Source organism: Camelina sativa, chromosome 5, assembly GCF_030686135.1.
Source record: "Camelina sativa cultivar CO46 ecotype springtype chromosome 5, ASM3068613v1".
In the NCBI taxonomy this organism is placed as follows: Eukaryota; Viridiplantae; Streptophyta; class Magnoliopsida; order Brassicales; family Brassicaceae; genus Camelina; species Camelina sativa.
In genome coordinates, this window is record NC_141884.1 from 7,185,143 (window position 1) to 7,210,469 (window position 25,327).

Here is a 25,327-nt window from a genome sequence, read left to right on the forward strand (position 1 = left end):
TATTTTACAATAATATACTACTGTTGATTTAAAACGTGATGATTGTCTTTTTATATAAAAGATTCGAGATTATCGTGTTCAATTATAAATGTCATTTTGTTTACTAATCATTTTTAAGTATAGTAAAGAAATTGCACTAATCAATCATGCATAACTTATGACTAAACTGGCTACAGGTTGTTAAATTACTACGTGGAGTTCCATTATGCGCGTAATATACTATTTGAAATTCTTAGTGCAATATGCGCGTCATAAACGTGCATCCATCAAAACCGATAAGCTAAAATTTCTTGTAATATAGTATTGAAAGTGTTTAGTATCAAATTAATTATGAATCATCTATAAATTTCACTAGTACATCTATTACGATGAATTCACAATCTTTTGGAGCTATGCATGCTTTATAATTGCTACTCAACAACACTGTGAAGATTGCTTTGGATTCCGCATATAATAATAACATAATGAAACGATTTTAAGCCAGTAAAACCATATATAATCTTCAAGGAACTGGAACTTAAATAGAGCTTAATTTCGCTATTAAACCAAATATTGATGGATTAGGCTATTTCTTACAGTATTCACTTGGAATATTGGTTGTTTAAGTAAAGTTGAATTGATTAAACAACCAATCCAAGTGAATACTGTAAGAAATAGCCTAATCCACCAATATTTGGATTTCGCTTTCAGAACATTCTTTGTGTTAATGACCATTAATTTAAGCTAATCACCTTTTTGAACCTTGTATTAAAATGATTAACTTAAGTAATGGATTTAGTCAGTGGGATCACTCTTTACTTTCTACTTCCCTCTTCTTCATCCGACACTCGTCTTTTGTACTTCATCTCTTGCTCTCTCCCATTTCTTGTTCGATCCATTTTTCTTGTCAAGAAATCGAGAGATTTTACATTTTTGTGCTCCTGTTTTACTAAATTAGGGTTTTAGGGTTCCGACGTGATGAGTCACCGTCGAGCTTCCGGCAGCGATGTAGTTCACGTGAAAACCACCAACGACCTTCCGCCGGAGAATAGGTTTCCAAATTCCGGCAGCGACAGTTCCGTCTGGGCCACTGAGGATGATTACAACCGTGTCTGGGCAATGCACCCCGACGATGCTGAGTCTCCGAGCAAGAAGACACGATCTTCCTCCTCCGAGATTGGGAAATCGTTCTTCAAGACGAAGCTCTGCTTCAAATTCCGCACCGGAACTTGCCCTTACGCCGCCAGCTCTTGCCACTTTGCTCACAGCTCGGAAGAGCTCCGTCGTCCACCGCCGCCGCCTAATCGGCAGGAGACTGCTGCGACGGAAGCTTTAAGGAACAGAGAGAGCTTTGCGATTAGTTTAGGCCCTCGTGGTTATGGTGGTGCTGCTGCTAGTGATGGTGGTGGCAATGTTGCTCAGACTTTGAAGCCTCCAAATTGGAAGACAAGGATTTGCAATAAGTGGGAGATTACTGGCTATTGTCCTTTTGGTACTAACTGTCATTTTGCTCATGGAGCTTCAGGTAAAGTTTTGGCCTTTTTCATCTATCAGCAACCCTAATGTGCTTCAAAATGTTAGTACAGAATAATAGAAATGAGTTTCAATCAGTGTTGCTTGATGGATTGTGTGATTAGACTTAGAGTGTCACCACAGGGTAATGGATGCTGAATTGACTGAGAGATAATGCTTGAACACTAGAACTGGCTTTGTTAGCTTTGAATGATTGATGAAAAATTAGCTTGAAGCCTTGAACACTATGGACTTAGTGTAAATCGAGTAGGACGGTTGAAATGTTTCAGTGTGGTTTATGTCAATCAGTTTCTGATTGGAATAGGTTCTTGATTTGCTTGTTAACATAATTGGCCATGGTAATGCAGAAAGTTTCAACCGTAGCTAGCTAAAAGTTTGAGTCTTTATGATATTTTTTTGCAGAGTTGCACAATTTTGGAGGAGGCCTTGTTGAAGGAGAAGGTAAGATCGGAACATCCACCACTCCGGCCACAAAGCAGACGGGACAAGGAAGTACAGTGACTAACCTTGTTTCTCCTGGAGTCCCGTCTCAACGGACATTGAGTGCTGTTATGCAGAAACCAAAAGGGGTCAGAACTCAACGGAAATGGAAAGGACCGGATAAGATCAGTCGGGTTTATGGTGATTGGATCGATGATATTGAATAATGTTGACCAAGGGATTAGCATTTTTAGAGTTGTAACTATGTTGACATATTAGCATCCTCTCTTTTGTTGTTGTAGATTGTGACTTAACAAAGACAACAACTCGCTCTTCTCTTTCTTGTGGAATCATCTTAATTCTCTTTCTATGCCAATTCTAAATGACTAAATCTGAACTTGTAGCAGATCAAACCGAACTTTAATCATGTTTCGTACTTGTAAACCGGACCATTATTGGTAACTTTTTTTTCCTCTATTTCCTATTCCATCGGTCAATATTTTTGTTTTAAAAACTGTTTTTTCGTTTTGACTATGTATTATTTTTAAGACAATGATTTTTATATAAAAAAAACTGTCACAGAAGACTCGCTCAAAATGCTAAGCAAAGACACTTCTGTCTCTCAGACATAGCCACTTCTTTCTCCTCATTTCTCTCTATTAAATTGAACTTTATGTCTTCACTTGCAAAGAGTTCTTATAACAAACCTTCCTTATTTCCCAAGCAATCTACGAAACTGGTAGAGAAGCTGGGGGGAGCTTTCCAACCTTCAAATGTCGGCAACAACATTAATACCAGATGCTGATGTTTTTCCTAGCGTTTCCATGCCAGTCACCGCAATTTTGACTGGCGTGCTTCTCTTTGTGATTTTTGCCGGTTTCTTTTCTCTTTTCTTCTGGCAGTTTCTCCTGAACCGATTATTTTCAACTTGGAACCTTCAGCGAACACCTTACGCTGACTTAATCCATGTAGCCACTCCACCTGAAAATACCGGCCTAGACCCATTTATCATCCGATCATTTCCCATGTTCCGATATTCATCTGCAACAATGAAGAATCACGGGACAGAATGTGCTATTTGCTTGTCAGAGTTTACAGATGAAGACACAGTTAGGCTGATAACGGTTTGTCGCCATCCCTTTCATTCAAATTGCATTGATCTTTGGTTCGAGTTACACAAGACTTGTCCTGTTTGCCGGTGTGAGCTAGACCCTGGCCTTGTCGGATCTGGAAGCCATGAATCTTTGCACAACACAATCACGATTACTATTGAGGACATAAACCATGAAGAAGAAAGTCTTCCTACCACTGGTTCAAGCAAAAGGATAGTGGAAGCATCGGCTTGGCGATTCTCGAGGTCACATTCTACTGGACATTTCATGGTTAAGACGACAGATGTCAATGTGAAGATGACAAGAAGGCATTACCAAACAGGAAGCTGTGTCTCATTCGACGAACTTACTCGGTATAATGAAGCATTATGGCTAGGTGATTCATCATACATTAGCAGGATTGAAGTCTAGTTTACTGATAAATTCTATTACATCTTCAATTTTGTGTTCTTTGTAGTAGCAGTAGAAATTTCAAAATTGTAATAAGATCTCTAGTCAGGTTTTCATGCTCTTATCGGATAACCGAGAAAATAATAAGAGTCACTCCACCGGTTTTTCTTCAGACGTGTTGTTGTTGTCTTCTGCAGTGTCTCCATCTTCAGAACTGTCGTCTTCTACATTGTCACTATCTTCAGAAGTGTTGTTGTCTTCTACACCTTCAGATTCACTGGCCGTTCTCAAGCTAAACTTCAGAATGATAGGTCTGCCCATTATCTCCTATAGAAAAAACCAAACTGTGATGAAAACCCTTTACATGCTCAAGAGCTAAAGAAGCAAATAGCAGTTCGGAAATTAAAGTATGAAAAACGAGAAGTTTATAATTATACCTTCCCATCGAGTTTGGTGATTGCATCCTCAGCTTCTTCTCTAGTAGCGAAAGAGACAAAGCCATAGCCGGAAGATCTTCCTTCAGGGTCAGCGAAAACAACCCGAGCTGAGACCGGGTTGAAATCTGCAGCAGTGAAAAGCTCACGGAGATGGGTTGACCTTGCTTTCCAAGCGAGATTAGATATGTAGAGTTTGTGACGAGTCTCTCCAGCGGGAGGAGAAGGAAGAGCATTTGGTTGTTTTGGAGTAGGCTTCTTGAACCTTCTAGCAAAGTTCACTCTTATGATCCTCCCTGAGACTTCCTAAAAAACAAACAACATAGAAGCTTGTTTAACATCAAGGATCAGTTAACAATTCAACATAATATATGTTTTAAGTACTTACAATAACTTCTTATTTCTCTCTATGATACTGAATGAAATTAACCAAACCGCACTCAATGACTTAAACTAAAGGATTCCGAAACTAAGAACACAGGACATTAAAGAAGGACAATGAAATAAACTTAGGTGATAGAAGAATGTAAAAGGTTGAAGCTTACAAAAGCATCGAACTTATCAACAGCAGCTTGAGCTTCTTCTCCAGATGCCATTGTTACAAAAGCAAACCCTCGATTCTTCCCATCTTTTTGCCTTATAATCTGTAAAATTCAAAATTGAGGTGAAACAAATTCATAATAACACAAAAGAAATTGAAATGCTTTTAGAGAAAGAAGAAAAGACCTCGACATTGTTCACAGTCCCGCATTGTCGAAAGAGGTCGGAGATGTCATGAACACTCATAGACCAAGGAAGATTGAATACAAAAAGCTTCCTTTTTAGATTTGACTTCTGGGTTTCGTCAGTCTTCTCATCCTGCGACGTTTCTTCCTCCGCCGATGTTTCTTTCTCCGCGACGGAACATAGTACGGAGACGAGCCGCCGCGAGTTATTATCGCCGCCGGAACTTAGAGGGAAATTGAGAGAGAAAACGGGAGATATATTACTGGGAATCCGAAGACTAAAGGCGGTAGGTTTAGACCGTTGAGGAAAGAGATAAGGTTTAGAGAAAGAAGAAGAAGAAGAGGAAGAGAGTGAGAGGACGGAGAGAGCAGCTTCCAGAACCGCCATTGTTTTAGATTTGGCGCAAGAGAGAAATGGATTAGACCGAAACATAAGGAATTAAAACCGGTTTGGTTTTTTTTGAAAATTCCAATTGTGAACCGAATCTACCCACTCCGGTTCCGAAGGGTTAAATACTTAATTGGCACGAGGAATTAACCGTATATCACATTTGTTTTTGGTATACCAATAAATTCCAATCCATCATTGCAGTCAAAGTGGTAGGAACTGGAAACACTGAAATTTCATGTTTTATCTCTTTCAAAGCCAAAACTCTGACTATTAAAACTAAGACTTGATTGGTTTCTTGTATCCTACGAATAAAATATTTTTCCAAGCATATGATGACTAACTCAATAAGACAATAACATAATAACTTTTCTTTACCCATAATAAGATTATTAGCTAGTTTAAAATCATATACTTAAAATTATATATAATAATAATAATGATTTGCAACGACATTGTTTACTCGAAAGCATAGGACATCAGTTATTACTCAAATAATCAAAGATTATTAGGCTATTGATGAGAAAACATTTTTTATTATTAGAGTATCAATTTTTAGGCTAACTATGCATAGGACATCAGTATATAAGTCTTTGATCATTACATGTTTTGCAATTTAGAAATTACTTAAGAGCCGAACAATGCATACCCCCTCCTAGTATATAAGTCTTACACATCAACACCATCAATTTAAAGTGGAAAGGGTCAAAAATTACACTTTATCAAGATTCTCGTTGCATATTTGATATTAAAACAAAACAAAAATACACAGTTCCATTATTTTGTAAATAATCAACAAAAAATACACTCCATCAAGATGCATTTGAGTACAAAATCGAATTAACCACCTGAAAACATGATATGAATGCAAAATTATAACCACCTAAAATATTATAGTAATATTTTTATCTATTCTTAGATTATTTATTTCATTTAATTTTCTTTCTTTCTAAAATTACAATACACAATTTAATTCTATATTATTCCAGATTATTCCATAAAGCTATTATATAAATCATCTACAAATAAGGTATTTTTGAATTTTTTTATCAACCATATATAGCTATTTGTTTATTCAACATTCTAGTCTTTTAGAGGTTAAAAAAAAAGTACTGACATTGATAACTAAACATTTATTCACCAAACTTTTGCAAAGATTCCACATATTCATCTGAACCAAATGTGTTCGAAGCTCTAAAGAATTCATGTGAAACTCTAAAGAGTTCACGTCGCCGATGTCATATATTACATCAGATGTGGTTACGTCGGAGTTGCCGGTGTAGGCGTTTACATCAAAGTTGTCGGTGTTGGAGATTACATTGGAGTCGCCGGTGTCATAAATTAACGATCGCTACATCGAAAACATGGAATTTGAGTTTTTCAGCTCATTGAAAGCTTTCAAAATCTCAGTCCACTCAGATGCTGACCGCCGACGGAATCAAGATCTAAGCAAGAATATCACTACGAAAAAGGCATGTTGCATCAGTTAATTTGTGTCAAATAAATGAATGATTTAAATTTGAATTACTTTTTTATGAATGATACAAAAAAAATAAAATTTAACATCAATTCAAATAATTGATGCCATCAGTAATCTGACTTACATCAATTCAGAATAATTAGTATAAGTTTATATTAATTTGCATCACTTTAAAATATTGATACAAAATATAATTTTTACACATCACTTAAACAATCGATATAATTTATAATTTATATGGATTTATACTAATATTACTTAAAAAAACTGATACAAATTTACATCAATAAAAAGTGATATTAATTATATAATTTCTCATTATAAGAACTGATATAACTATTTACTTGTTTTATATCGATTAAACAAACTGATGTTATTTACTATTAATTTGTATCGGTTAAGAAATTTGACACTAATAAAACACACATGCATAATCATTAACAAATAAAATGCAAATACAAGTTTAAAGTCAAACATTCTAAATAAATAAATAAAAAGTCTTTTGAGAAATTCGTATATGCAAAATGTATTGACCAAGTAAATCCAATAAGTAAAAAGAGTTATTGGAAAGTTATTTCAAGAAAAGTCCAGCCAGACGTCTCCAATCCATTAATCCAAAGGACATGCTTGTGATGCCTCATAAAAAACGATGTCGTTTACTAAACAACTTGTACACACCACCAACCAAACCAAACCAAAAACCATTTCCTATTTACTAAACGGAACTGAAAATCCAAATTCGAGAACACACAAAACTCGGAGAAGAAGAAGAAGAGAACCATTCCTTCCTTCTTCCTTCTTTACTCTGTGACATCCTCAAATCCCCTAAACCCTAATTTCCTCGAATTCGTTGTTGGGAGATACTTACTGCTTTGAGTGAGTCAAGAGGTGGTTTATGTGAGTGTATTGCTCTGACATATATACAAACAAAAATGGCGTCTCTGGGTCTGTCGTTTCCTCCCGCCTCCAAAACGTCGACGTATCTGGCCTCTTCTTCTTCTACTTTCTTCTCTAACTCTTCTCTATCCCTCAGGACCTCTCTGTCTCGCTCCCGCAACTCTGTCTTCGCTTCTCTTGTTGTAAGCAGTCGTCTTCAATCCCTTATGTTACGCTATATTACATTTTCCGGATTTGAGGTTCCTAGATTGAGTGGACCCTATTGCCCATCTTGTCTAGTTTTGAATATCTGAGGTTTTAATTTGTGCATTAGCTACAAAGGTTGTCTCTTTTTTTGATTATGCGAATATAGCTATACAAAAGGTTGTCTCTTTCTTCAGTATACGTTCGTTTGATGCATATGAATCTCTGATTATATCTTCTTATTGTTGTTGTTGTTGTTGCTAGAAATGTGATATGCCAGAGTCATTGAATGTGGGAAATGGGAATCCAAGTATCCCAATTATTAACGAGAGGACACTTCCAAAGTTCTTGGAATCTGCAAGGATGGAGAAATCAGTCAGTAGAACCAATACAAGGCTGAAGTTGTTCTCTGGTACTGCAAATCCTGCACTTTCTCAGGAAATTGCTTGGTATATGGGATTGGATCTTGGGAAGATTAATATTAAGAGATTTGCTGATGGAGAGATCTATGTTCAGCTACAAGAGAGCGTTAGGGGGTGCGACGTGTATTTGGTGCAGCCTACTTGCACTCCCACAAATGAGAACCTCATGGAGCTTTTGATTATGGTAGATGCTTGCCGGAGAGCATCAGCCAAGAAAGTAACTGCTGTGATTCCGTATTTTGGATATGCAAGAGCTGATAGGAAGGTAAAGTCTCTTTTTTTTTGTGTGTTTACAGCCTTTTCTAGTTTAGCTGCTTTGACATGAGATGGAGGGTTGAATTGTATGTGTTTTGCTGCTTGCAGACACAAGGGCGTGAATCTATTGCTGCCAAATTGGTTGCAAATCTTATCACCGAAGCTGGTGCAGATCGAGTTCTTGCATGTGATCTTCATTCAGGACAGTCCATGGGTTATTTTGACATTCCAGTCGACCATGTGTATTGCCAGGTACACCTTTAAAGCCATGTTCTTGATACCTACGGTCCCTTCTTATGCATTGTGTGTGTATGCTCGTAATTGGTATAATGCCTTTTAACCCTTTGTGTGTTCAATTTTTGCAGCCTGTGATACTTGATTATCTTGCTAGCAAGTCAATTCCCTCAGAGGATTTGGTAGTGGTATCTCCTGATGTTGGTGGAGTAGCCAGGGCACGCGCTTTTGCAAAGAAATTATCAGATGCACCACTTGCCATTGTCGATAAAAGGCGTTCTGGACACAATGTTGCTGAGGTATCCCTTTCTTTCAAAGTCTTGAGTTTATCTCACCAACACCACTTGATTCCCCTCAAGTTTATATTTGTTATACTTTCCTTCCAGGTCATGAACCTAATTGGTGATGTAAAAGGGAAGGTGGCAATAATGGTGGATGATATGATTGATACCGCTGGTTAGTAAAACGGCATGGAGTACCCCTATCAAGATCACTAAACCCCCCTTCTCCTTTTTCAGGCTGAAACTTCTTAGAACCAATCTTGTTCTGTTTTATCTCAGGAACCATTGTGAAAGGAGCAGCCTTGTTACACCAGGAGGGTGCTCGGGAGGTCTATGCGTGCTGCACACACGCTGTTTTCAGGTAACCATTAACCTACATTTTGTTCTTTTGAACAAGTCTCAACACCATTAAATTTTCTGAAGCATTTTTTTGGTTTTGGTTTGGTTTCGAATGAATCAATGGGAAGCCCGCCTGCAATAGAGCGATTATCAGGGGGATTGCTTCAAGAAGTGATAGTGACAAACACATTACCAGTAGCAGAAAAGAATTACTTCCCACAGTTGACAATTCTATCAGTGGCTAATCTTTTGGGTGAGACCATTTGGCGTGTCCATGATGATAGTTCCGTCAGTAGCATCTTCCTCTGACCTCTCATTGCCAACCATTTGAACGGTTCTTGGTTTTTGTTAGTCGGGTGAAGGGTTGGTTTAGAAAATTTATCCCGGTTTATGCTCTAACCGGCGAGCTTCACCAAATTTAATTGCTTTGTCTTTTTTTGATAGCTTAGGACTTTCTTCTTATTTGCTCCACATCTCATTGTCTTGAACTTATTTTTGATTATGGTATACACAAGCTTCTCAGTTAATATTATCAAACTACATACTTTTTTTACCATGGTGCAAATTGGCTCAAAATCTAGTTCACAATTTGATAAAAATTAATATTTTATCTAAAGAAACAATTACTTAGTCGAATTATAAAATAAAATCAGATAAAATCTATGCATTGTATTGTACAGTCCACGGCCAAGTCCAATAGATAACCAAAAAAAAAGCCCAAAAGAAGGAGGCAAATTAGGGCATCTATATGTATAGTTTCAATAAGTATATAGAGACAGCAGCCATATCAACTTTTTAAGACAAGCCTCTCTATAGTTCGTGTTCCGTCTCATTATTAGTTTTAGGGTTTGGTCATCTCTTTGATGTTGTTTAGTTCTGTTTGGTTTTTGATTTTGAGCTTACGAATTTTTAATAGATGAGCTGTGATGAAAATATCGTGTGCCAGAGATGATCTGCTCATCGCTGACGGTAAAACACAACCCTCTAAGAAGTTCTGAGCTTTTTCCAGATCTTTTGTTATGTTTTTCTCCGGATTTCGAGTCAAATTATAAAACCTTTTTTCAGATTAGTTTTAAGATATTTTTGTTTTGAGGAGTCGAAGTGACGATAGAAATTCACAGGTCTGTCAATCCACTGAATCATGTGATGTAATTGTGTTCTCGACAGGTTCTGATCGACTCCTTGAATCTTCTTTTCAATTTTGATTTTTTTTTTTTGGAATCTGAGTAAAGGATGAATCTCATATATTGATGTTATTTGAGACTGAATTACATTGATGTTTTATTCACCTTGGAGAACTGATACTCAAGATTCTTTAGTTTTTTTATTTGTTTGGTTAGATTTTAAGATTTTGGTTTTCTTGTTTGAAAAAATTTACTGGGCAGATGATGAAATTATATTTCATGGGTAATTTGCGTCTGATTGTATGTGATGCTAACTTTTATGATTATCTGATGCCCTTCTAATAAAATAAACGTGATTTTTATTAGTTTTACAATCAATTTTTATGTGTTCACAAGGAATTTTCAATTTTGATTGGACACAGGTTCACTAACGTTGTCTGCTTGAACATTGACCATTGCACTAATAATTTGAGCATGTGAAATGTTAACATTGCACTGATAATTTGAGGTTGTGAACATTGACCATTGCAACTCTGAACGACACTGAGTTTAATTAAACACACTTGGCTGAAGCAGTATATTCCAATGTACAGACCATTTTAATTGTTGATAAACCGGCAAAACTCATAACATAAATCTTGGTTGAATAATTGTAAAGTGAAAACAATTTGTAATGATAATACTCTTTGAATTCAGACATTGACAAATCTACAGTTCTCCCTGATTTCACCTTCAACACCTGTAAGGACATTAATGCTACCCATTTTCAACATGGATTCCACAAAATCCATGAAGAAAATATCTTGATCAACCGCATATTCCCATACCTTCCTAAAGATCTCTCCCTCATGATCTTCTGTGACCAGAACGTTATCCGATATCAACAGCCCTTTCCCCTCTAACAGATTGATGAAATAATGGTTGTCAAAGTAAGCTGGCGTCTTGATATCCAATGGAGAGAGTTCGTTGTCCCGGCTTGAATCTTTGCATTGTGACCGTAGAACTCGTCTGAATGTGCTCTGTCTCTTGAACTCATCGACGTAGAACGTTTGTTCCATGTTTGGTTGAACTATGCGTTGCTTGAAGCTCACGCATCTCGCTTTACCTATTGTATGAGCTCCCGAAAGTGCGATGAGATCTTGAACGTTGAGGCCTTGTTGCTTGAAATTGACGATGAGGCTATCGAGGGAGGAGTTTGGTGCCGGAATAAATTGGTTTGCGCCTGCGAAGCTTGCCTTTAATGAGTCTCTTCTCCCTAGCAAAACTTCCCACCATGGTCCACCTCTCTGTTGATACCAAACAATATTTGTGTCTTAAGGATATTTTGACCCAATAGGTTTCGATTTAATTAGGAAGAATTCTAAAGAGTAGTAGTAAGGGGGAATTACCAGGAAGACTGAGTCACGAGCGGCCATGGTGAGGATATCGGAACAGGAGACGGTTAGAGGACAAGCATCTTCGAGGAGGTACTTAATGTAGTCAATTACTTCAAATCCACGCAAAGAGTTCACATTTGGAGTTGCTTGTTTCTCACTCACCATATCTCCATGTGTGTCCAAGAGCACAGATGCATCACAACCCTAAACCCACGATAAAATCCCACAATTGAACATCAAAGCGACGCACAACAATCTCACTCTTGCACACGCAAATTCACAGACCATTCAAGAAGTATGCTAGAATCAGAGCCTTAAAACTACTTGAAAAAGTTATGATCTAAGAGGGAACAAAATCAAAAATGAGTAGACAGGGAAGATTTTCTAACCAAGACGAAGCAATCGTGGAACTGAAGACGAAGAAGAGAAGCCGCCATACGAGGATCTTTGAGAACAGCAACCTCAACGTTATGCTTCACGATTTCCTCTGCTAAAGGGCAACTCTCTTTGTAGAAACCCTTCAGTAATGGTCCACCAAATTCCCCCAAAGCCGTTGTAGTAATTACAGAGAGCAGAATTAAAGAAAACCATAGCTTCTTCTGCTTGATCTCCATTGGAAAGTTATGTCATATGTTTCTGTTCATCTCTGTGTGTGTGTGACTATATTTGTGTGCTTCGTGTTTTAATGTTCATTGTATGTTATCATATGTCGTTATGTGTGTTTTCATGCCCAATTTTTACCACAAAGGATGTTACAGTTTTGTCAACGGTAGATACAACCAATAGGGACCTAACTTGCGTTATGAGCTTGAATACGTGATTATAATATAATGGTGGCAGATTGTAATATTTAAAAACAGAAGTTGGACAGAACTGACCGGAACTAGGATTAATATAAGATTCATATCCATGATGGTAACCCTTAAGATACTACAATTCTTATGCCCACTTGTTTATTTTATCTTTAAGGTTACCTAATTTTTGATTCGGATCACGATTTCTTTTGGACTAGCTTAGTCGAGATGTCAGATACATTTTAAGGATAACAAGTTATTAAGATATGTTCTATGATGGGAAAAAAATATCTGTGTGTTTGTTAATTAGATCTCTGCTTCATCTTCTTGAACTCTTTATTTTGTGATGTTGGTCATAGTCTCATAGAAAGTATGCCAATTTAGGAAATAAGCATGACAATTTGATAGAAGATATTGGAACATAAAAGACAGGAAAAGAAACCACTCCTAGTGAGCAGCGTCTTCATCCTCGCAGAACTTGGTGTATTCCTTTGCACCCATCAAAGATTCCAACTCCGCGGGGCTGCTCGGCTTCACTTTGATCATCCAGCCATCTTCGTAAGGGCTTGTGTTAATCTACATAGCACACAAACACAATTGCCAAAATCATTGCTTATATGTTTGTCACATGAGTGGTAACTTAACTTTATTTCATTCAAGACTTTTAAAACCATACCAAGCCTGGTGAGCCCGTGAGATTCTTGTTAACCTCAATGACTTCACCTGAGATGGGTGATAAGATCTCACTTGTGGCCTTCACACTCTCCACTGCTCCAAAGCTTTTCTCTTTGCTCACCGTGCTATTTTCCTCTGGCAGTTCCACAAACACTACTTCACCTAAATGGTCCTGCAACATCAATGTCATGCCTCCTCTTACAAATCTATCATCATCTTTATAACCATTCTCCAAAGAGACAAACTATCTAATCCAGTTCCAATGGGACAGAGTTACTTCGATCTAACACTTAGATAACAAAAACAGGAACCTGAGAGCCTTAGTTACCTGAGCATGGGCAGTGATGCCAATGGTGGCAACAGAGCCTTCATGTTTAACCCACTCGTGTGAATTTGCATACTTCAAACCCTCCAACACTACAAAGAGATACTCACCAACAGTTTCAAGAAATGCTATGTAACATATTGTCAAAAAAAAAAAAAAAAGCTATGTAACACAAACAACAACCACAAATAACAAACAAACCTGTGGAGAAGCATCTAGAGATGGAGAAAGCTGGAGAGAGATGAGACTTGGAGACAGAAGTAGAAAGCTTGAGAGCGTTTGCTGTAGAAGAAGCCCACATTCTCAGTGCCATTTTTGGTTAGCGTTCTCTCCCTTCTTTATCTTGCTCTGTGTTTTGTCTTCTCCAAATATAGTGGAGATCTCAAAGATATTCTCTTTCTTTGCTTTATTATTTGTGCTGTGTGAGTGCTCTATCTTTAATATGTAAGGCAGAAATTGAAGGCCTCATCCTCTTTGCCTATGGTGTGTATCAAAAGTGTAACCCAAACCTTCTCAATGACACAGAAGCTCTCGTAATTACTTTTTTGGGTTCCTTTTATTAGCTTTTCCAAGGAACAAAGTAATGGCTCCTAGCATCCTATACTTTTCATGTAATGGAGATTAAAATGCTAAATAAAAAGGGAACTGTGTAGTTATTTTTTTCAAAATTGCTTTATTTTTGTAAAACTATAGATTAAATGGAATTTTTTCAGTTAATTTTTTTGTCTTTTCAATCAGATTGATTTGCTTGAATCATGTTAAAAAATAAAGCAACAAACATATATAGGACAAATGTTTTTTCACAAATTATCTATGATCTATATGATCTCATATAAGTTTTGGAGCTCTTAAGCTTTCTGAAACTTTGGGGGTTAAAATAGAAATAATAAATATGTTCGGGCAGATATGCAAAATTGAAAACTCAAGTCACCGTCTCCGTCATCAGAGAAGGAGCAGAGCAAGTGAGAAAAGCAAACTCTGTTTTTCAATCCCCAATTTGAAGAAGTCCTAATCCTTAATCTCTCGTTGATTGTCTGAGAAGTTAAGAAGGTATTATAGTAAAATTGCACACGATTCGTGGTGGTGGAATAGTGAATTCAATCGAAGAGATGATGAGCTCTGATTCAACCAACAATGGCACCGTCGAGATCACGTACAAAACCATCGGCCCAGCTCGGCCGTCTCAAATTCGAGTGGCGTCTCATATCAAAGTATAGACTTTTCTTCTTTTCTTTTTTTTTTTAAATCTCGGTGAGTGGCTTGTGTGTACGAAGAGGATTGATCCCAGAGCTGATTTTAGGTTGGTGATTTGAGAAATGTAATTGCGGAAAAGGGTAAATTTCCCGTGGAAAATTTGAGGATGATTCTTCGTGGAAAGGCACTGCAAGACGAAGAAGATGGAGATGATTTATACGTTACCCTCAAGGACAAAGGTAACACAGATTCTGCTGTAAATGTTATAAGCATTTATCTGTGTTTCTTGAATGGGTCTTTAGATTATGCATAAGTCTCTTGTGTAGATTCCTTGATCGTTGCTGTAATACCAAAGCAACCTGCTGGAGCTCAGACCTTTGAGGATGATGATGATGATGATGATTTGGTAAAATTTATTATGTTTGATCTGATGTTTAATTCTTAAAGGATTGGTTTCTTGTTTCTGTCGTTCTTAAATCTGTTTTGGTTATTTTTGGCATTGCAGAAGTTTAAGCTCCCACCATCAGCAAACCGGTGGAAGAGGAAGCTTTATTACTTTCTGCGTAACAAGCTGAAGCTGCCAGGTGAGTTCTTTAATATTTCACATGCATTGTCTACAATTTCCAAGAAAGTATGAAACAAAAGTTGATTGATCTGTGTTGTGTGATGACTGTAGATATCATTCTTATGGGACTTTTCTCTTTAAGTCTGAAGATGTGGGTTATTATCACCTTATGGTTTATCTTGGCACCTATTGCCCATCGGTGGGAACTTGGCCCTATATTTGTAAGTCATCTTCATCTACAATGTCTGGATTACTGACAATATCTCATTTTTTCGAAATGCCATTGGATATGCGTTCATGAGATATCTTGTTATCATTTAACTTGATCTTGTAAGGAGTATCTGTTTACAGATCTCCCTAACAAGTCGTTTCTGTTTTACTTCCTCTGACTGGTTTTTTTCTTTGTTATGGGTTTCAGTTACTAGGGACTGGCTTTTCAATCATCTTACTCAATCTTGGTAAACGACAGCCTGGTGATGTTAGGTATGTACATTTCCTTATAAGAAACTCTACCCTCCGTTGATCTGACTGACATAGCAACTCATTCGATTAGGACTGTGGTTTTTAATGACTCTGGTTAAAGTTTGCTGCAATATTAGATACCAAATTCAAAACATAAAGTAGAGGAAAGTCTTGCTTATTTGAGGAAATATATACACTAAACGTTAATATCCTTGGTAACGTGGAGAATGTGGGAAAAAAAAAGTCTGGAAGCACAAGATTCTGCTAGTATTCTTATTAGCTGGAAAGTGGAATCCTCATGAGTTTCGAGCTGTGAAAAATCTTCACTTTTGACTGTTAGAACTGAATAAGTTCGGTCTTTTTTAATGCTTTCTTTCGCAGTGCATATTCCATATTCAACGAGGACTTTAGAGAGCTTCCGGGTACGTACAATGCAGATCGTATAGATCGGGACATACGAGCAGGCCAGATATGAATATGATCAAAGCCATTGCTTGGTAAGATTCACACAACAGACATCCAATGTGCAAACCAAAAGATCAGTTTTTTGTCCTGTCCGATTGAGACACAACACAGAGCATGACAGTACTTGAGACCAAAATTCCTATTGATGTATATGATCTAATCTTTTTAGTTCCATGATCAATGGTCCGTGTTGTACTCGAATATTGAGATTCCAATATGTATAAAATAAATAAAAAGGTTATATTATAAGTTTTGTCATATTAGTATTATCATGTGTGTGAAAATGAGTTCTAGGTCAACTTAGGTCCCATCAAAACTTGATTGAGCCTTAGGTGTGAAAAAAAATTCAGTAACCAAATCTGCTTTTCTAGTGGTTAAGTGGGTGGCTGACACTTTATTTACCTTTGACAATAAATTCAAGAAAAAAATAAAACTAATTCAAAAGTCTATGAACTATGAAGTATGGAATGAAAATTAATATTAAAATAAAATTGAAAAAAAGGTATGTATGCCCTTTAACTAACATTAGTATACACCTTCTAAACGCGGATTCTGATTTAAATTTTCAAATCACTTTTGCTTTTTACAGATTTGGTGAAGAAAAAAAAAACCTATAAAATAAGTTCCTTTCGTGGGAAATTGTAGTATTTAAAACTGCATTTTCCTGAATGATTATGTCTTTCAGAAAGGGGTTTATTGGTTATGACTTATGACTTATGACTTATGGATTGTGATTTGTGAGTGGTAGTTGGAGAGTGGCTTTGCCAATTCTTGACGGCACGTAACGTTTTAACTTTTAAGGAAATGTCAAACTTCTCGGTTATCTACAAGATTGTGTCTATATATATGTTAATTAAAACGTGAATTTTTTTTTGGGGTATAATTTAGAAAATTAGAAGAGCAAGTATGAGTATATCAGATGATAATTTTTTTGTATCTCATCAGAAGATAAACAAAAATTTCAGCAAATTTACATGGAGTACATGTCTAACTAAAAGAGTGTAGGACAACATCAGCAAACAAATGAGCAAACACTTTTTAAATTAGACACTGAAGTATGGATAAGTTTGAATATGTGTAACCTAAATCGAAACAAAAGCCTGAAATCTCTTACTTGATGAACAAAAAAAAAAACAAAAGTATTAAAGTAATAGACAAAAATAAATAAAATATAGTAATAAGATTAAGGCAAAGGGGAGGGGACAAGACAAGAAGTCTTAGCGGGAAAGGGAATCCGACAAGTATGACGTCGTTTCAGTGAAGGAGTCTACGAGGTAGGTCCCACTTGTCAAAACCTCGTTGACTATTTCTTTAATTTGATCTTCATCATCCCCTCCGTGGACCCCTCCTACGTTCCCTAATCCTTAATTAAGTCACCATTATTAGTTTATTACGACTTCATCAAAGTTTATAAAGCAGAGATTGCGTTAAGAGTTAGGGAATCAATAGATTGAACTTGTTTTCTTTCCATAATCATATGCTTTGATTGATAAATATTACTATACCCCTTTAAAAGTTACGATTTAGGATTTAAAGTTTAACACCACTTTAACAATTTAATAATCATTTAATAATATCAAAAAGCGTTAATACTGACCTTACTTCTATTTTTCCGTGCTTGTTCGATTGATCTAAACAGTATCTATGGTTTATAACTAACTAAACACGATGAAAAATGAGACCACTGCACTCTTCTATTAAGATAGATAAAAAAGAAAACTAGTCGATCGATCATCAAAACTAGATCACTATGACTAACGATCAAAACGGTTGTCTCAAATCACGTACGTAAAATAAAATGTTCGATATAGTCCAAATTCATAATTTTTCATTTTGAATGTAGAGATGTGGAGATTCTTCTTCTGACTCTTTGTGTAACTCGGACCAAAAACAACACTAAGGTTTTTTTTAAGCTGAGCGATATTGGTTCCCTTTCGGAAGGTGTTGTAACTTGTAAGTACCAAGTATCATAGCAATATTGCATGGACGTAAGAGAACACTATAGGATTGTGAAACTGGTCGAATCCTTTTGTCATCATAGAAGAGAACAACAGTTTTGGTCCAAAATGCTCTTTTGGCTTGTATCGATTTGTTAAATTAATCCAAGCAAAAGTTTTGAGATGAAGTATGTTAGACGTGATCTTTTGTAGTGGTTTTAAAGATTTGATAAGTCCAGTAGCGAATATTTTTTTACTCTTTTCCATGTGTTATAGATTTCAGTCTTCTTAAATATTGGTTACAATATGTGATATTGACGTAACTATGTTTAAAAATCTATCAAATTGAAAAGGTATGAATAATAAAAAAGTACTAGATTTTAACCTGCAGAATTATTATTTTTATTATAATTTATATTTATGTTGTATCTATTTGTTAAATATTAGATGTTTTGTAAATAAAAAAATAATAAATTTTCTGGTTGTTGTGCGGCTAAATATTTATATTGTTTTTTTAACCCACAATATACTTCATGACCATTTGTTTGTTATATTTAGTTTGTTTTGTTTAGTGTTTGAGATTTTAATTTGATTTTTAATTATTATAACAAAAATAAAGGATCTAAATACATAATCAGTAATTTATACGTTGTGATTAAGTCACATTTTTCCTAATGATTTAATTATTTTACACAATCTTAGTTAAATCAAATTGATTTTATGTCAAATATTATAATATTAGTAGTGTTGATAAATAACTAAATGAGGATTTAACCCGTGTTAATACAAATTTAATGATATTTTATTAATTCTAACATGTCCTCTTTATAACTCATCTACTATATAACCACATTATATAGTATTTTAGACTTTTTAATTTTTACATATTCATAATAGTTAAATTTTTTATTAAGTTTATAAATGTTAATTATAATATTTAAATAAATGTCAATCGAAGTTTTTCTTACGTTAATAATCAAAGCTCACAGGTTTTGGAAAACAAAATAGGAATCAAATTGTTGTTTTCTTTGTTTGCGAATGATTTAGATATAGAACATCTCAAAACACAACAGAATATGTAGTTAAATATATGAGAGTTTTTATTTCCATATTGATTATTGTTATTTTTTAGTTGGAATGAAATGTAAACTATTTAGGAAACAAAATTTAGAGTAATGTTAGTTTTAGAAATTTTTTAGGGATTAATGTTGTAAATAACTTTTTAAATAAACAAAATTTAAAGGAGATAATATAGATTATAGTTTGAAAGAAAATTTATAAATAGCTAAATTGCTGTGCTATATTCAACTTAAGAGAAACTAACGACGGTAAGATTAATATGTTTTTTGGTTCCAGTTCAACATAGTGTAAAATTAATTTTTGCATTGAGATATGCTATTCAGAAGAAAGAAAAAAACAAAGTGAGATGAATAATAAATGATTTTTAGTTGTGGTATTTTTGCGTGCTACTCTTAGATAAATGACAAAGCTTAGGATTCTATATGTCCATATACCAAGATTTTACGTTATCATCGATAACAAAAACCAGATTAGTATATGCTATCCTTAATGACAAAATACAAATTTCATTTAAAAGTTATATCAAGGAAGAAAACTGTCAATGGGGTTTGCCAAGAATAGTAAAATACAACTTCTACAATTTTATTAGCTGTAAAGTGTCGTTGGGTTGTGAATTGGGATACTCTCTTAATCTTTCTTTGATTATTATTTTTCTTCTTTTAAGAAACATAATTTTTATTAACATATCATATTATTAAAGTAATTTATTATTAATAGCTAAAAATTTCTTCACGTAAAACCAAAATTTGGGCTAAAACAACAATATATAACGTATATCGACTGACACAAAAACTGAATTACGTTTGATAATTAGACTATTTTTTTCTTTGCATCTTGTTTTTTCTTTTAAGTAACGTAAATTTTATTAACAAGTCATGTCTTCAACGTGATATGTAAATAATAATAGCAAGATACAACCAAATTTTGTATGAAAACAATAATAAGTAACATATGCGGACTGAAACACTAGGTAACGTGTGCGAACTGAAACAATAAGTAACGTTTGCGGACTTGTCTTCTTTCACTTTTTTCCTTATTTTTCTCAAAAACCGTAATTTTATTAATATGTCATGTCTTCAACGTGATATGTTGATAATAATAATAAGATATACAACGATATATTTAACAACATAAAAACAAAAAAAATTTGGATGCCAAACAACAATGTGTAACGTATGCAGACTAACACGAAAAAATTGTGTTTGTGTAGGCGTTACATTTGAATATAACGTTCAAAATTAGTAACATTAATTTGGTTAACTTAATGATTTTTTTGGTGGAGTTAGGTGTAGTTTTTAAGTAGATTAATTTAGTGGAAATAATTTTAATTGACTGAAAATATTGAATGTGTTAGAGAAAATATGTTACAAAATTTTGACAAAATATATTATAGTATGAGTTATTATTGTAAAAAAATGGTGGATATACTAAAACATATTAAAGAATTTTGTATTTAAAATTAGAATTTTGTTATTTCAAATTTTCATGTTGTGAATATGATAGTCTATTATCTCAAGTTCTTTTTAGACAAAATCTGTGTGTTAAAACCCGAGTGTTTTTAGTTTTGGAGTTTGTATGAAATCTTAGTATAATTTTTCTGGTGGATGATTTGGAAGAAAACAATGTGAAGGGCATAGATGTCAATTGAAGAGTGTCGCAGAGCCCAATGAGCGCGAACAAAGCAAATGAGAAAAAAGCTTTTCTTAATACAAGAATCCTTTAAACCCGAGCCTCGATTTCCCCATTTTGACCCTTCCTTCCTTCCACCTTTTCTTTTTCTCTCTATGACCCAAACCAAAAACAAAAGTGTGATGAATATTCTTTACTTGAGATTAATTTTTAGTTCAATTAATGATTAAAGAAACTGTATTATATAGATCCAAGTAATTATTAGTAGTTCAGAACACTTTATTAACACGACGCCTCGTGGAGTAAAAAAGTTAATAACGTGAACACATCACATCTAGTTATTCTAATTATAGCAAGGTTTGATTACAAAAAGTCAAAATTTAATTTCTAATCTCTAATTATGTATGTTTCCTCGTAATGTAACAAAATAAGTCTAGAGAAGTAACTATGGTTATTGGTAAGAAGAATGCGTTTTGTATTTCTTGCTAATTATATTTGATGAACAACTTGATTTGTTTTTTTTTTTATAAAAAGGGGGTTTAAGAGAAGAATAAAACACAAGGGTGAATTAGTAATTAAGAGAGAATGTTGGTGGTAATTACGTAAATAGAGCCCAAGAAAAAGCGGAAAAAAGTGAAAAAAAAAAAAAGAGTCAAAATGTTTCTTGTACTGCTAATTCAAAAAACCCACTAAAGTCGTCGTCTCAGCTTAAAAAAAAAAAAAAAAACATATTTAAATCCCAAAAAGAAAACGACAAAAAAGGTCTCTACTACTTCATTCCTCTTCCTTCCTTCTTTCTTCACACTCTTCTTTTCAATTTTAAGTTATTTCTTTCTTTCTTTCAAATTCAAAATCAAAAAAAAAAAAAAAAAAGAGAGTGTTTGGGAAATTCAAATGTGATGGGAAGTGGATTCTCATCCGTCTTCTTACCTTCTTGCTTTAACAACCAAGGAGGTCATGGTCACCGTAACCGTAACCGTAACCGTCGCGCGGCGAATCATCCTACTACTCATTCCGATCCGATTGAGTCTCTCTGTGAGCCTTCTTCCTTGGATGAGACTTTAGGCCATTCTTACTGTTACGTCCCTTCTTCTTCTAATCGTTTCGTTTCTCCTTTTCCTTCCGATCGATTTGTTTCTCCTTCCGGTTCTTTCCGGTTATCTCCTTCCCATCATGAACCACCGGGTCGGATCCGTGGTTCCGGATCCTCCTCCGACCAGCTTCTTCACACCGGGTTTAGAGCTATTTCTGGCGCTTCCGTTAGTGCCAACACTTCCAATTCCAAAACTGTCCTTCAGCTTGAAGATATTTACGACGATGCCACTGAGAGCAGTTTCGGCGGCGGCGGTTTTAGGTGCAGTGGTGTTGTGAATGCCAATGGCTTCGAAGGAACGTCCTCGTTTAGCGCTCTCCCTCTTCAGCCCGGTCCGGATCGGTCGGGTCTCTTCATGTCGGGTCCGATCGAGAGAGGAGCCACTTCAGGTCCGTTGGAACCCCACGCCGCCGGTGAGATTTCGAGATCTAATTCCGCCGGCGTGCATTTCTCGGCTCCGCTCGGTGGTGCGTACCCGAAGAAGAGACGGAAGAAGAAGAAGAAGAGCCTCTCGTGGCATCCTATTTTCGGCGGAGAGAGGAAGCAACGGCCGTGGGTTCTTCCGGTTTCCAATTTCGTCGTCGGCGCTAAGAAAGAGAACGTTGTGAGACCTGACGTCGGAGCTATGGTGGCGTCTGCCGGAGAAAATGATTTGCAGTGGGCATTGGGTAAAGCAGGAGAGGATAGAGTGCAGTTAGCTGTTTTTGAGAAGCAAGGATGGCTCTTCGCTGGGATCTACGACGGTTTCAACGGACCTGACGCTCCTGAGTTTTTGATGGCTAATCTCTACCGAGCTGTTCATGGTGAGTTACAAGGTTTGTTCTGGGAATTGGAGGAAGAAGATGATACTAATCCAACAACAATACCAAACTCATCAGATGAGAGTAGGTTAGCTAGTGGTGGCAGTCTAGTATTAGAGCAACGAGGTAAAGTAGAGGAAATAGCAAGTTCGAGCTGTCCAGTAACAGAGGTGGTAGAAGTTAAGGAGAGGAAACGGCTATGGGAGCTTCTTGCTGAGGCTCAAGCAGAAGATGCGTTAGATCTTTCAGGTTCTGATAGGTTTGCATTCTCGGTTGACGATGCTGTCAGTGGAGGCAATGGTGTGTCTGTGGGAAGTAAGAGATGGTTGCTTTTGTCAAAACTGAAGCAGGGATTGTCTAAACAGGGAATCTCTGGGAGGAAGTTGTTCCCATGGAAGTCTGGTGTGGAGGAAAATGAAACGGAGGAGGTAGATAATGTTGGTTTGGAAGAACGTGTTGATAAGAGAAGGAAGAGACGAAAGGCGGGTACGGTGGATCATGAGCTGGTTTTAAAGGCAATGTCAAATGGTCTTGAAGCTACAGAGCAAGCATTCTTGGAAATGACTGAGAAGGTTCTCGAAACGAATCCTGAGCTTGCATTGATGGGTTCGTGCTTACTGGTTGCGCTGATGAGAGATGATGATGTGTATATAATGAACATAGGGGATAGTAGGGCTCTTGTTGCACAATATCAGGTAGAAGAAACGGGAAGAGTAGAAGAGAGACGCAGTGATTTAGAGAAAGACGATGAAAACAATGAGTCTTTGGTGGTGGATGGTAGCGATAGTACAGTGAACAACGAAGCTCCTTCGCAGCAAACAAAGCTGGTTGCCCTGCAGCTAACAACAGATCACAGCACGAGCATCGAGGATGTAAGTCTGACCTTTCGAAATATCTTAATCGTTTTTCCTATCTAGAAATATACAGTCTAATTGATGTCCTCTTGACCATATTGTTGTTTCTGTATTAGTCATCTTATATGCATTTGCTAATGTTGCTTAATGTTCTTGTTACATGATAATTTCGATTGATGAACTCAGGAAGTAACAAGAATAAAAAACGAGCACCCCGATGACAACCATTGCATAGTGAATGACAGAGTAAAAGGACGGCTTAAGGTGACCAGAGCGTTTGGAGCAGGGTTCTTAAAGCAGGTTTGGCAAAAATCTCTTCATTTTAGAATTCAAGAGTTTTTTTTATTATCATTCCGTAATTCTGACAAAGAAAGTGAATTTGCAGCCTAAACTGAACGATGCTTTACTGGAAATGTTTCGAAATGAGTACATTGGTACGGATCCATACATATCATGCACACCTTCCCTTCGTCACTACCGGCTAGCAGAGAATGATCAGTTTATGGTTCTGTCATCTGATGGATTGTACCAATACCTGAGCAATGAGGAAGTTGTTTCTCTTGCCATGGAGAAGTTTCCAGATGGAGATCCCGCTCAACATGTTATACAGGAACTTCTAGTCCGTGCAGCCAAGAAAGCTGGTAAAAAAAAACCTCTTTATTTTTTTTCCTTTTGGTATAATCTTTTAAGGTTTTGGAGGAGTATTAACATTTTTGGGGGTATATGATAATGTTTAAAAACAGGAATGGATTTTCATGAGCTTCTCGATATCCCGCAAGGAGATAGAAGAAAGTATCACGACGACTGCACTGTACTAGTGATAGCACTTGGAGGAAGTAGGATCTGGAAGTCATCAGGAAAGTACCTTTGAGACCATAAACCACAATTTGAAGGCAGCAGATAAAAAAAAAAAAAGACTATCCTTATAGATTAGCCTCTTTTGACATTAATGCAGCAGACGATCAAAAGGGTGCCTAGTTTTCTTGCTTTTTGTTTCCTTCTCATGTTTCTTAGAAATTTTGGGTCAGATTAGGGTGGGGTTTTTTGTTTCCTTTGTTGAACAGGGTAGGGGATTGGAATAGAGGTGAAAACCAAAAAAAAAAAAAAAAAAATTGGATATGTAATTTGGGGGGTGGGGGCAAAAGGGTAATACATAGAACATTTTCCTCCTGGGAAAGAAATATATAAGAAAAAAAAAAAAATCTTATAAATATTCTTTACTTTTCTATTTTTTCATTTCTAGTTGAACCTTTGCTCTAAAAAAATTCGTAGTTATTCAGGTGTTGACTGGTTCTCCCGCTACCTCCCGTAAACGCTGCGTTTGCGGCTGGTAGCGGTTGCTAGCGATTGAAACCAATCACACAAAACGCTTCCAATCGCTCCTAATCGCTCCCAATCGCTCCAAACCACTGAATTCCAAAAGCTGCTTCCCGCGATTACGGTTTGAATTTTTTTTTTTTTTGTAAAAAACTTAAAAGAAATCAATTATAAGGATTTTTTTTTTGTTATATCTTCTATCTAACCATTTTACTCATTAAAGATGAAAGAAAATGAAGTACGGATACGAATGCAGAGATTATAAAATAAACAATTAGAAGAAAATAATATTCCAATTAACAATAATCCGGAAAACTTGATGTAAATTTAATGGCACATCGCACATAAGTTTTAAAAAAAATAAATAAATATAAAATTTCATCAGAAATTTAAGAAAATAAGATTATTTGTGAAAAGTATTAAAACAAATCACCAGTAACTCTTCTCAACTTTCACTTGACCATTCCTACCTATGCAACTACTGACCTACGATCTAAGAGAAAAGAGAAAAGATCTACAATCTAAAGCATATGTTTTGTCATTTATCAAATTACTCAGATTAAAT

At 35.8% G+C, this 25,327-nt stretch overlaps 8 protein-coding genes and 4 non-coding genes across 12 annotated transcripts; 9 read left to right on the top strand and 3 right to left on the bottom strand.

Annotated features, from left to right (window-relative positions):
- The first annotated feature begins 744 nt into the window (after nucleotides 1-744).
- LOC104786012 (zinc finger CCCH domain-containing protein 28-like) lies at nucleotides 745-2,300 on the top strand. Its single transcript, XM_010511315.2, has 2 exons — nucleotides 745-1,504; nucleotides 1,915-2,300. Exons 1-2 carry the CDS (start codon nucleotides 958-960, stop codon nucleotides 2,157-2,159), a joined length of 792 nt encoding a protein of 263 aa, XP_010509617.1. The 5' UTR covers nucleotides 745-957; the 3' UTR covers nucleotides 2,160-2,300.
- A 348-nt stretch (nucleotides 2,301-2,648) lies between these two features.
- LOC104786014 (RING-H2 finger protein ATL28) lies at nucleotides 2,649-4,174 on the top strand. The gene has a single exon (XM_010511317.3). It carries the CDS (start codon nucleotides 2,706-2,708, stop codon nucleotides 3,453-3,455), a length of 750 nt encoding a protein of 249 aa, XP_010509619.2. The 5' UTR covers nucleotides 2,649-2,705; the 3' UTR covers nucleotides 3,456-4,174.
- Nucleotides 3,436-5,075, bottom strand: LOC104786013 (33 kDa ribonucleoprotein, chloroplastic). The gene is made up of 4 exons (XM_010511316.3): nucleotides 4,595-5,075; nucleotides 4,414-4,512; nucleotides 3,872-4,174; nucleotides 3,436-3,761 (listed from the first exon to the last, which is right to left on the bottom strand). The coding sequence occupies exons 1-4, from the start codon at nucleotides 5,024-5,026 to the stop codon at nucleotides 3,585-3,587; spliced, it is 1,011 nt and encodes a 336-aa protein (XP_010509618.2). The 5' UTR covers nucleotides 5,027-5,075; the 3' UTR covers nucleotides 3,436-3,584.
- Nucleotides 5,076-7,131: 2,056 nt separating this feature from the next.
- Nucleotides 7,132-9,599, top strand: LOC104786015 (ribose-phosphate pyrophosphokinase 1, chloroplastic). Its single transcript, XM_010511319.3, has 7 exons — nucleotides 7,132-7,540; nucleotides 7,806-8,228; nucleotides 8,327-8,470; nucleotides 8,584-8,751; nucleotides 8,839-8,908; nucleotides 9,013-9,094; nucleotides 9,201-9,599. The coding sequence occupies exons 1-7, from the start codon at nucleotides 7,394-7,396 to the stop codon at nucleotides 9,379-9,381; spliced, it is 1,215 nt and encodes a 404-aa protein (XP_010509621.1). The 5' UTR covers nucleotides 7,132-7,393; the 3' UTR covers nucleotides 9,382-9,599.
- Nucleotides 9,600-9,990: 391 nt separating this feature from the next.
- Nucleotides 9,991-10,074, top strand: LOC147943344 (small nucleolar RNA U61). Its single transcript, XR_015558794.1, has one exon. It is a non-coding gene; the product is annotated as a small nucleolar RNA U61 (small nucleolar RNA).
- Nucleotides 10,075-10,168: 94 nt separating this feature from the next.
- On the top strand, nucleotides 10,169-10,250 carry LOC147943345 (small nucleolar RNA snoR14). Its single transcript, XR_015558825.1, has one exon. It is a non-coding gene; the product is annotated as a small nucleolar RNA snoR14 (small nucleolar RNA).
- Nucleotides 10,251-10,293: 43 nt separating this feature from the next.
- On the top strand, nucleotides 10,294-10,382 carry LOC147943346 (small nucleolar RNA Z101). The gene has a single exon (XR_015558803.1). It is a non-coding gene; the product is annotated as a small nucleolar RNA Z101 (small nucleolar RNA).
- Nucleotides 10,383-10,448: 66 nt separating this feature from the next.
- LOC147943347 (small nucleolar RNA Z101) lies at nucleotides 10,449-10,535 on the top strand. Its single transcript, XR_015558804.1, has one exon. It is a non-coding gene; the product is annotated as a small nucleolar RNA Z101 (small nucleolar RNA).
- Nucleotides 10,536-10,823: 288 nt separating this feature from the next.
- On the bottom strand, nucleotides 10,824-12,343 carry LOC104786016 (peroxidase 20). The gene is made up of 3 exons (XM_010511320.3): nucleotides 11,962-12,343; nucleotides 11,585-11,776; nucleotides 10,824-11,482 (listed from the first exon to the last, which is right to left on the bottom strand). The coding sequence occupies exons 1-3, from the start codon at nucleotides 12,184-12,186 to the stop codon at nucleotides 10,889-10,891; spliced, it is 1,011 nt and encodes a 336-aa protein (XP_010509622.1). The 5' UTR covers nucleotides 12,187-12,343; the 3' UTR covers nucleotides 10,824-10,888.
- Nucleotides 12,344-12,684: 341 nt separating this feature from the next.
- On the bottom strand, nucleotides 12,685-13,936 carry LOC104786017 (glycine cleavage system H protein 1, mitochondrial). The gene is made up of 4 exons (XM_010511321.3): nucleotides 13,568-13,936; nucleotides 13,370-13,458; nucleotides 13,043-13,213; nucleotides 12,685-12,942 (listed from the first exon to the last, which is right to left on the bottom strand). The coding sequence occupies exons 1-4, from the start codon at nucleotides 13,677-13,679 to the stop codon at nucleotides 12,814-12,816; spliced, it is 501 nt and encodes a 166-aa protein (XP_010509623.1). The 5' UTR covers nucleotides 13,680-13,936; the 3' UTR covers nucleotides 12,685-12,813.
- A 280-nt stretch (nucleotides 13,937-14,216) lies between these two features.
- LOC104786018 (uncharacterized) lies at nucleotides 14,217-16,298 on the top strand. Its single transcript, XM_010511322.3, has 7 exons — nucleotides 14,217-14,577; nucleotides 14,667-14,799; nucleotides 14,887-14,966; nucleotides 15,066-15,144; nucleotides 15,237-15,346; nucleotides 15,544-15,608; nucleotides 15,969-16,298. Exons 1-7 carry the CDS (start codon nucleotides 14,476-14,478, stop codon nucleotides 16,060-16,062), a joined length of 663 nt encoding a protein of 220 aa, XP_010509624.1. The 5' UTR covers nucleotides 14,217-14,475; the 3' UTR covers nucleotides 16,063-16,298.
- Nucleotides 16,299-21,353: 5,055 nt separating this feature from the next.
- Nucleotides 21,354-24,656, top strand: LOC104786019 (protein phosphatase 2C 29). The gene is made up of 4 exons (XM_087513266.1): nucleotides 21,354-23,463; nucleotides 23,632-23,745; nucleotides 23,831-24,086; nucleotides 24,189-24,656. Exons 1-4 carry the CDS (start codon nucleotides 21,598-21,600, stop codon nucleotides 24,314-24,316), a joined length of 2,364 nt encoding a protein of 787 aa, XP_087369392.1. The 5' UTR covers nucleotides 21,354-21,597; the 3' UTR covers nucleotides 24,317-24,656.
- The last annotated feature ends 671 nt before the right edge of the window (nucleotides 24,657-25,327 follow it).